This window comes from Pleuronectes platessa, chromosome 6, assembly GCF_947347685.1.
Source record: "Pleuronectes platessa chromosome 6, fPlePla1.1, whole genome shotgun sequence".
In the NCBI taxonomy this organism is placed as follows: domain Eukaryota; kingdom Metazoa; phylum Chordata; class Actinopteri; order Pleuronectiformes; family Pleuronectidae; genus Pleuronectes; species Pleuronectes platessa.
Window position 1 is genome coordinate 25,663,706 of NC_070631.1, and position 11,319 is coordinate 25,675,024.

Genomic DNA, 11,319 nt, shown 5'->3' on the forward strand with positions numbered 1-11,319 from the left:
GCTGACTTTTTTTTTACAAAGCGACAATAAGTGCATTCAAACCCAGGGTACAAACCCAGAACAGCAAGAATCAAGGTTAAAATTTCATTCAAGTACAGCAGAAATAAAATCTTGTGAGTTTATCTTTAATAACAGTATGTTTTCTATATATAGTTTCTACAAATTAACACTCACAAGACAAGTCCTGGTCAGCTTCAAATGACACAATGGAAGGCACTTTGACGCTGCAGTTTGTCTTTGTGCCATAACGTCGGATGTTTGAAATATATAGTTGGGTATCCTTACATGCTATCATGTTGAAGTCCTTTGGCCGGCTGTCACGCTGCTTCCTTTTTGGCAAGTTTTTTTGCTGCTTCAGGCAGACCTGCTTGGAGGTCGATGGAGCTTGGGTAAAGAAAATGTCTCCCTAGCTGGGTAAGGAGAAGATGAGAAAGGGAGAGGGAGGGAGGAGATATGATAAGAGAGAGAGCAGAGGAGGAACTGGGGTTTCATTGTTTTGGTGACCTCATGGGTCCTGAGGCACACAGTGACCAATAGTAGCAAGAACTTTGGTCCAGGGGCAGGTTTCCCACCTAGGTGTGAATAATCCACCCACCAGTTGGGGTGAGAGGAGAAATGAGATTCAAGATAAAAGATTCAAGATTCAAGATTCAAGATTCAAGATCCAAGATCCAAGAGTTTATTGTCCTATGCACAACAATTGCATACAGCAGAGGTGGGAGAAAGAAAGAAGCATGCTGAAAACCTCTGGTTTGTTCTACAATCTTTTGGGCAGAGACGAAGGCATTTTTCTCCTTTTCAACAGTTCAGAAGTGTTGTTGCTGGAGGCCACTGAGGCATCTGTGTGGAAGTGGACAGGAAGTGGACAGGAAGAAGGTAAATAAACACGATAAACACGATAGTTCTTTTCTGCAATGACAATTCTCTGGAGACACGGGCACAGCAATCCTAATGCTGATGTCTACATGCACATCACTGATGTGAATGTCAATTGTTCTTATATTTGGTGATATGCCAAAGTACTGGACTAAGTTTAATTCTGACCTGCTGGTGGCACTACAAATAAAAGTTAGGTGTAAAAGTTGACGCTTCATTATTTAAGTCAAACTTGAATCTGCTTGTGATGCCAGTTTAAAATGCAGAGATCAGTACAGTCATAATAATTAATCATTGTTGGGACCATGAATCTCAGGTCTAGATTTCATGGCACTAAAACCTATAGATCTTTGCCAGTGCTGTGCCTCATTGGCTCCATATAATTACTGCTGATGTCTTGTTTAAGTGCTGTAGGAATGAGAAGACTAAAGACTTACTTGATATAGTTTTTCCAGCTCTCGTTGCACATTTCAACTTATCATGAATCCATGGATGCTGCAAGGCCTGCTTTGGTGTCATGCGCTTTTTTGGATCATATCTAAACAATGAGATGCATGCATGTATTGAAGAGATCCTTAATTTTGCAAAATGAACGAATACATTTTATTCTACACACGCACATTATACATTTATATATATTATACTTAAAGCAGCACTGTGCAACTGTTTACCCCTAAAATAGCAACTTCAAAATTAGTTTAATTGACTTTGAACAGAGAGAATGGTGACACTTTGATTCTCACTTCTCACCCTTAAAGGGGTCTCACATTCACCTGTGAGAAGTGTGTTAGTCACAGCTTTAATCGTCAGAATCAAGCCCAAGAAATGCTGACATGAAGATCAGTTAAAAAGACTATTAACTGAGCAAACATTTGAAATATCAACAATTCTAAACAGGGTTAGGTATATTGGCAGCTCTTTCGGTTCAGGAAGCCAGGCATCATGGGTCACAATCAGATCTCTGGTCAAGAGATTGATAGGCTTGATTTTTTTCTCCACATGAAAACCACTTAATTCCTCAAACATGGAGCCCGACATAATTTATAACCATGTGTGGCGGCAGATGATGCTGTTGCTCATAGTGTTGCTTGTAAGACCTTTTTACAGTGTCATTCTCATGAGTGTATCTGAGAGCGTGTACTTACTCAAGGCAGCGATAGATGAAATTGATGAAATGAACATCAATAGAGTTCAGCTTTGTTTCCAGATTGGTTCTGCATTGTCTGATGTATGGGATGCCATCAGAATCTGCATAACCAAGACAAATTAGTGGGTGAGTTTTACAATCCCCTGCACTGCTAAAAACGTTATGTGGAAACGGAGAAGGTCAAAGTCTGAAATGCTTTTGCTCACCAAAGAAGAATTTTCTTTTGGGGGCTTCCCTCAGCAGCTCAGGAGGAGGGACACCCAGCACCTGCAGGAATTTACATTCAAACATTTGTAACATTTGCATCATTATTCAAAGATATGACAACAATTTGATTATAATGAAGACAGCATTATTTAATGATGAGTATTACCTCCATTATCCTGTTGAAGACATATGGAAGGTCACATCCATGAAAGAGACGGAAACCACAGTGAAGCTCAGCGATGGTGCAGCCCAGGCTCCACATGTCGGTTGGTGGTCCACACTTTTTGCCAAGTAGCAGCTCCGGTGACATGTATTCTTTAGTGAACAGACGAGGTCGATCTGTTTAAGCAGGAAAGAGATTAATACAGATTGAGTGAGTGTTCATATGTTCTGAATTGTCTTTGCTAGAACATTTGCAAGCAATGACTTTTAGTCTCTGTCAGTCATGTCACATTGTAACAATAAAATCTTTCACCCACCGTCCTCTGTCATAAAGTAGCTCCCTCCAAAGTCAGTGACTGCTATGTGCATCTCATCATCCTTTTTGTAGATCAGCAAGTTTTCCTGAAAAATAACATGCAGGTGCTATTGAGTTATTATTTGATAATCATGGACAGTCACTTTGTGTGCAAAGCTAAAATAATTTGTAAATAACTAATTTAATTAATTAAATAACTGATACATTTTAAAAAACATATAGAGCTTTGCTTTCCCCCAGTGGTCAAAATATACCACAATGCTTTCTTTCTTTCATTTTCCCCAAAACACATGTCATTAATAGTTTGAAACCTTCCTTTAATCATTTAAATTCTACGTGTAGTGGCACAAGGTAAGGCCAGTAAATATAAACAAAAATTGTTTTGCTCTGGTCAAGCAAACATAATTTAGAATAAAAAATAAAAATCTATTGAGGTGTTATGCCTACTGGTTTAAGGTCACCATGGACAATCTTAGTCTCTCTAAGCAGCTGTAGACATTTCAGGATTTCCATGGTGTATTTCTTCTGCTCTTCCTCTGTGACTTTAACCTTGTTGGTGTGGCATAATTCATGAAGGTCCTTCCTGAAAATGAATGTGAGTGGTTAGCTTTAATCTCTACAACCTATTTTGCTATGCAGGATTCTGCCTAATAATATCTGAAGTTTTCCTTGCTGAAAGAAACATGAAAGCAAGCAGAATGTGTATTCTGAACTTACAGAAAGAGATCCAAAATGATGCACAGGTGACTGCGGAAGTAGAATTTCTCTTTCATATGGACAATGTTGGCTGAGTTATCCTTGTCAGACTCTCGCAGGGCTTCTAGAATCTTCACTTCAGGCAATACCGTCTGATAAATGCTGGAAAACAATCAGACCACAGTATGTAATGTGTAATTACATGTAAAAACAGTCATTTTAAGTATTATAAACACCAGATACATTTAATAGTTTTAGACCTACAAGACTGAATCTATGAGTTTGTCTCATACTTTGCTAGGAATGAGGAGCCACGCATGCCCACTTGAGTGCTGCAATAAATATTTGTACTTTTTCTGCACAGTGTCACACTTTTTCAATAATCAACATATACTGCTGATTACGTACCATGCAATTAAACAATTTGACACCAAATGGCAGCGGAAAAGATGACTACAGCACAGCCTCATGACACAACCTAAATTCTGCTGGTAGTCAATACCTCAGTGGCTGAAGGGGCTAATTGAAGAACTAAGTCTAATCAGGTAAACAAGGTCAGACATTGCTACAGAGAGGAGGATACAAGGCCACAGACTAGTGATGTGGCTAAAGTCAAGCAACAGTGATGAGTCAATAACAGTCAATAAGGCTGAGGGCAAAGAACTTCAGAAGGTAGGAGAATAGGACATCTTTTCTACGAGAATCCCAGCACTCAAGAAATCAAGAAATTGTCAGGTATAGTTTCAAGTCCTATGAGCTCATCCAACACATTCTGATGGTGATCCAAAAATCTTAATTCAAAGTCCATCAACCACCTTATACTGGGCTGTCAACCACATGAGAATACAAGATGCACTTGAGTGCTTAGAAAAAACTTTGTAAATGTGTTTCAGCGTGAACCACTTGATGTTAATGCTATTGTTAAAAGATATATCCACAAGATTTAAATTAACGTCTCGTTCTTATAACTGATGATTTGTATCATTCTGCCTTAGTTTGTGAATCTCTTACATGTCCTTGTTTCTAATGACCTTGATGGCAACAAGCTGATTAGTCTTGTGGTCCATGCATTTGAGGATCTGTCCAGAGTAGCCTTGCCCAACCACCTCCAGGATCTGATAGCAGTAGGCCAAGTGATCGTTAACAATCTGTGGATTCAAAGGTTATATCTTTATAGAAAGTTCATGTTTATGATGTTAGGAAAAAATAAACCAATAATGATTTAAATCTTCTTCTTTAAGAAGGATGAGATTGGATTTTTAAAATCAATGTTAAACAATCATATTGATTCTAAATCAATATACCTGGAAATTATAGCTGCACTGAATTGGCATTTTTATATAATCATTTCATTAATTTATGTGTCTCTGGAAATTAAAGACTTAAGCACTTACTGCGCTGTAGATTCCGTCCTTAGTGTCATAGCCAGAGTTGGAAGGCCGGATTTTTGAGGCATCAATCTTTTTGGCCTGCTTTCCAATGTACCACACCTGCTTGTAGTCCTTGATTTCTTTCTGCTCATAATTTGTCAAGTATTTCTTAAAATTTTCCAGAACATCTGCACATTGGGAAAACACAGCTCTTGTTTAACATGTTCTCACGAGGGAATCAGAAAAGACTAAACTCAGTATTTAAAGACATACAAACAAACAATCCAAAAAGCTCTTACATTCAGGAGACATGGCTGGTTTTATGGCAGAGGATGTCTCGCTGACTGACTGTGTTGTCTGCAGGCGAGTGACGGTGGGTTTCATAACAGTAGGTAACTGGGAGCTGGGCCCCAGTGGGCTCTTCTCCTTGCCCCCGGGCAGGGCAGATGGCTGTTTGTGGCTTAAATCTATTTGGGTTTCCTGAGAGCCCTTGGCGATTGATATTAGGACTGTAGGACAGACCCTGTTTTTGGCATTAGTCTTTGGGCTCAGTACTGACCTCTTGTCTTTCCTGGGGGACATTTTCTATGTACAAAAACAGAGGGAATGTGTATAACTGTAATTGTAACAATAACTCAGTCCACAATAGTGGATGGAGAGTAAAAACATTCAGTAACATAGAAATACAAATAGTTAATGAGTTTCCTGATAAAAATGTGGTTTGAATGCTGTCCTGCTAAATCAAGTTGAAAATAGATGGTAAGAAGTAAAACCGTTACATGTCAAATTTAGGAAATTATGTTATGTTGGACGATTAACAGCTTTGCTTTCACCCAGTGCTCAAAATGTACCACAATGTTTTTACCACCATGCTTTGCCAATGAGACGTTGAACATATATGCCACAATTATGTATCTCATTTTCCCACAAACACAAATCAACACCATCAGAATAATTTGAATGACACTATAGTCATTTAGAAATTCTAAATATAATGGCAAATGGTTATCAGTCATTAGGGCCCGAGCACTGACAGTGGGAGGCCCTATTGAAATTGTAATGATTATTAATATTATTATTATTATTATTCAGGCAAATGAATTGGCTTTTTGAGGGCTTTAATTGTAATTATTATTGTACTGCTCAAGGAAACTTTATCTAGAATTATTTTAAGTGTGGTTAAAATAACTGCAAAATCATCTGAGGTGTTATGCCTACCGAGTTAAGGTCACTATGGACAATCTTCTCCTTAAGCAGCTGTAGACATTCCAACATGTCCATGGTGTATTTTTTCAGCTCTTCGACTGTGAATTCACTCTCGTTGGTGTGGTTTGATCCATGTTGGTCCGTACTGAAAATGAATGTGAGAGGTTAGCTTTAATCTCAAAAACCTGTTCTGCTATCCAAGATTCTGCCTAATAATAGTTGATGTATTTCCCTGCTCAGAGAACAATGAAAGCAAACAGAATGTGTATTCGGAACTTACAGAAAGAGATCAAAAATGATGCACAGATGACTGCGGAAGTAGAATTTCTCTTTCATATGGACGTTGTTGGCTGAGTTATCCTTGTCAAACTGCTGCAAGGCTTTCAAAATGTCCTTTTCAGGCATTGCCAAGTCATGAACACTGAAAAGCCATCAGACCACAGTATGTCATATGTGTAAGTACATGAAAAAACTGCCAGTTTAAGCATTATAAACACAAGCAACATTGAAGAGTTTTAAACTCAAGAAAAAACTTGTTTGAGAAATAAGATTTTAATTAACGTCTTATTCTTATTACTGATCATTTTTATCATTCCGCCTCAGTTTGTGAATATCTTACATGTCCTTGTTTGTAATGACCTTGATGGCCACAAGGTGCATGGGCTTGTGGTCCATGCATTTGAGGATCTGTCCAGAGAAGCCTTGCCCAAGCACCTCCAGGATCTGATAGCGGTAGCCCAAGTGGTCATTGATGAGCTTTGGATTAAAGAGTTATATCTTTATCAAAAGTTCATACATATTATATCTAGGAAAAAATAAACCAATATCCAATATCGTATCTACTTCTTTTTGAAGAAGAATGAGATTGTATTTTTTCAAATCATTGGCAAACGATCATTTTAATTCTAAAGTCATAATACTTTACGTGGATATTAATAAATAATAACTAGTTAATAATGAATAACAAATTTATGTTTTTATATAATCAATTGATAAATTAGTTTGTCTCTGTAGAGTAAAGACTTAAGCACTTACTGCTCTGTAGATACCTTCCTTAGTGTCATAACCAGAGTTAGAATGCCGAGTTTGGGAGGCATCAATCTTTTTGGCCCGCTTTCCAATGTACCACACCTGTTTGTAGTCCTTGATTTCCTTCTGCTCGTATTTTGTCAAGTATTTCTTGAAATTTCTCAGAACATCTGCACATTCGGAAAACATATATATTTTTTTTCTCGTATTCTCACAAGGAAATCAGAAAAGACCCCAATCTGAGTATCTAATAACAAATACAAAAACAATACAAAAAGCCCTTACATTCTGGAGACATGGTTGTTGAGGTTGTGTCAAATGTCTGTGTTTTCCGCAAGTAAGTGATGGTTGGTTTCATAAAAGTATGTAAATGAGAGCTGGTCCCCAGTGGGTACCTCTTCTCTTCCCTGCAGGATTTTGTACAGCCCATGGTGAGTGTTTCTAGGATTTAAGGTTATGGGCTGGATGTTTACCATTGGTTTGGTAACAGATTTGAGTTCAATAGGTTGGTTGGCTGTATTTAAGTTGTGACTTTTGAATAGAGGCAACGGTTGGAATATAATGTAAATGTAATGTGAATGTTGACCTGCTGAATCACTTTGATGTGCAAGTTAAAGGACTCTCCTTGATAAGATCAAAGGCATGTGATTTGTCATGAGACCCCAAGGTCATATGAAATGTCCTATGCATCCGTTGCCAGTATTTTGTCTTTGTACAGTTAGTATGGAGTTTCAATTGGATGATTTTGCCACAGACTCCTCTGTTAAAAAGTGTAAAAAGGCAGATTTGTGGTGTTGCCAATTTCTTTAGTACAAGTGCCTTTGAATGCAAAAAAAAGCTCAGGACAATGCGATGCAGTGTTCCCCACCTCACATGGATCCCATGATTAAGGCTGGCATGACAGCCAAGGAGCTCCAGTGGGTGCTCTGTATTAAGGAGGTGTAGGCGAGGAACAAAGAGTTTGAGCGGGGTGCAATGCACCTGCGAGCTCTGGAGCGGGAGAGGGAACCACTGCTTGCGTTGACACCCCCAATCGAGTAACATCAACGTCTCTTTTACCTCAGGATAGCCTTGATATCAGCAGACATATGGCACGTGTTTCTCTGTTCAGAGAAACAGAAGTTGATTCCTATTCCTGTATGCATTGCATCTGCTTTACACTGGCCTAAGGATGTGTGGTCAATTTTGTTGCAATGCAAATTACAAGGTAAAGCGCAGTAAGTATCTAACAGTCTTACTCTAGACCAGATCCTAGATTATGATAGGATAAAATCTACCAGCTTTGGTTCATGTTCTGTAAACATGCTGTCAACCAAATTTATGGCAAGTTTGTAAATGAAAAGAGCACATTATTTGATAAATGGTGTCATGCTATCGAAACAAATTTCAGATTTAGGAACTTGAGAGTGCAACTTGAGGAGTTTAAGAAATGCTTGCCTGAAAATATTGTAATATATTCGAATGAGCAAAAGGTTTTGACCTTATTCAATCAATCAAATGTTATTTGTATAGCCCATATTCACAGATCACAATTTGTCTTATAGGGCTTAACAAGGTGTGACATCATCTGCCCTTAACCCTCAACAAGAGTAAGGGAAATCTAAAGAAAAACCTTTAATCAGCTTAAAAAGTACTTTGAAACCTCAGAGAGAGCCACATGTGAGGGATACCTCTTAGGAAGCACAAAAGTGCAATAGATGCCACATGTAATGGAAGAACATCAGCAAAATAAGTATTCACAGCATTGATTAGAATAAAGTTTCCCATTATACCACTACAATCAGATGCCACCATAGTCCACAATCATTTGATATTATTGCAAGCAGCAGCTATTTGTGAATTTGCCTCCATGCATATATTTATATGGCCCACGTGGCTGCTGAGTAATTGTTCTGACGTGTGTGTAAAATGACGAAGTGTCCAGTTTCCAAATAAAAGGGAGCAGAACCACTTTTTCTTATGAAGAATGTATTTTCCAAGAACATATGCATATATAAAACTTTTCCTTTGCATCCATCCCACACGGTTAAAAACTTTGCTCCTTACTTTCAGCCAACACCTGTGTCAAATAACCCTATTGATTATATACACCTCTTGCCTGGCTGACAGCAAAAAAAAAAATGGCTCTAACAGTGTTTCCTCATCTGTGTCCCATGATGGGCAGTTATATGTAAAAGACAAAAAATCACCCGGAGTCTTTGGGATTAGTTGCCGTTTTCCTGTGATAAGCGTAACTGATTCTACTGTCATGAAAGTGGATTTTTGACCACCGATTGTCCGGTACTAAAGAAGATCGAACAGTTTAAAGGTCAGAGAGTCCCTCCCCTATCGGGCTGATTCAAACTGTAGTTTCTGTAGAACAGGAGGACAAAATTGACGCCCACGTTAAACTGTTTGTCTTAGATGGTTTTCTTGTTCATGCCTGAGGATGGAGCTAGCACTGTGCCCTTTAAAATATCACGAGATACTGGTGCAAAGCATTCTCTCAATCATACTAGTGTGATACCCTTGTCGAAGCAAATGGCTGACATACTGTTACAGGGTGTTAAAATGAATGCTTTATGTGTGCCTCACCATAATATGCAGTATGTCCTCTTCCATTGTGTCTGGTGGTGTACGAGCTGGTTGCAATCCCAGTTGCCAATACACATGGTTGACTTTCACTCCTGCAATGATATTGCAGGAGTGAAAGTGTTCCCTTTCCCCTGAAGTTGTTGAGAACCCCACTATGGATACGTGTGGCTCAACCTCTGTTTTTCGTGCTTGAAGGGAGTGGACTGTCACCACTGTCGGTGGTGTCCGCATGTGAATGTGGTCTTATGGGCCTGGCATTGAACACGATGTAGTCCGACAGCTAGTTGTGCCAACTCCCTTTCGTGTTCGAGTCTTGAGTTTTGCCCGTGATCACAGCCTGTCAGGTCATTTGGGCATTTGCAAAACATTGCAGACCAAGGAGGTCGCCTACAGACGTGGGGACAGGATCCTGTACACCCAGGCCAGAAATACACTGACAAAGGAGATCAGAGTAGCAAAGAGGAGCTACACTGAAAAGATGAATAACAAGTTTTCAACCAATGATCCAACATCAGTGTGGAGAGACCTGCAGGACCTCACACACTACAGGAATACATCCCCACACATTGCGGAGAATCACCAACTGACCGACAACCTGAATCCTATCTACTGCAGCTTCTATAAGCCAACTTTCCCAACCCCCAACTGCCCTGACATCAAACAAACACCTCCGTCACCTGCCATCTCCTCACCTCTCCCAACCGACCCCCCACCTGCCTGTAGGATCTGTGAAGACGATGTGAGTCTGGTGTTTCAAAGTCAGAAGATCAGAAAGGTACCAGGCCAAGACGATGTCACCCTCCTGCCTGAAAGTCTGTGCTGACCAGTTGGCGCAAATCTTCACACAGATCTTCAACCGATCTCTGGAGCTGTGTGAATTCCCCCCCTGCTTCAAATGCTCCACCATCATCCCAGTCCCCAAGAAATCCTACATAACAGGACGAAATGACTACAGGCCCGTCGCCCTGATGTCTGTGGTGAAATCATTGGAGAGACTGGTGTTGACCCACATGAAGGACATCGCATGGCCCCCTACCGGGCAATTCAGTGGATGATGCAGTCAACATGGGACTGCTCTAGATGCTGCAACACCTCGACTCCCCAGGGACATACGCAAGGGTTCTGTTTGTTGACTTCAGCTCGCCGTTCAACACCAATCATCCCGGATTTACTACAACCTAAACTCTCACAGTTTTCTGTGCCAGCCTCTACCTGTTGGTGGGTCACCAACTTCCTGACAGACAGCAGGCAGTAGGTAAGGCTGGGAAACATCACATCCACATCACATATTGATCAAGGCTCAAACTTAATGTCAAACATCTTCGCCCAGGTTATTTCCTAGTTGTCCATTAAACACAGTACTTACCAGTGCTTATCATCCTGAGAGCCAAGGTAGTGCTTGAGAGATTTCACCAAATGTTAAAGTCCATGCTTTGTAAGTACTGTCTCGAGTCCGGTAGGTAAAGGGATGAGGGCCTGCTACTGCTGCTGTTTGCTGTGCGTGAAACACGCAGAAATTATTGAGTTTTTAATCCTGCCGATCCTGTTTTCAGACACATCGTCCATGTGCTTACTCAGGGAAAAGTGGCAGGCTGACAAACCAAATGTGACACACAACATTCTAGATCAGCGGTTCCCAAGCTTTTTAGGCCACGCACCCCTTCTACATCCCGACCGGTTTCACGTAGCCCCAATCCCCCACACCTTAAAAAAAAACATAACAGCGAGAGAGCATA

The 11,319-nt window shown here is 40.0% G+C and overlaps 1 protein-coding gene across 1 annotated transcript; it reads right to left on the reverse strand.

The window, feature by feature from the left end:
- Positions 1-617: 617 nt before the first annotated feature.
- Positions 618-6,860, reverse strand: LOC128442733 (dual specificity tyrosine-phosphorylation-regulated kinase 4). The gene is made up of 14 exons (XM_053425302.1): positions 6,600-6,860; positions 6,261-6,401; positions 5,993-6,125; positions 5,074-5,359; positions 4,799-4,962; positions 4,416-4,552; positions 3,426-3,566; positions 3,156-3,291; positions 2,710-2,794; positions 2,397-2,569; positions 2,230-2,290; positions 2,022-2,124; positions 1,314-1,414; positions 618-840 (listed from the first exon to the last, which is right to left on the reverse strand). The coding sequence occupies exons 1-14, from the start codon at positions 6,653-6,655 to the stop codon at positions 758-760; spliced, it is 1,800 nt and encodes a 599-aa protein (XP_053281277.1). The 5' UTR covers positions 6,656-6,860; the 3' UTR covers positions 618-757.
- Positions 6,861-11,319: the final 4,459 nt, after the last annotated feature.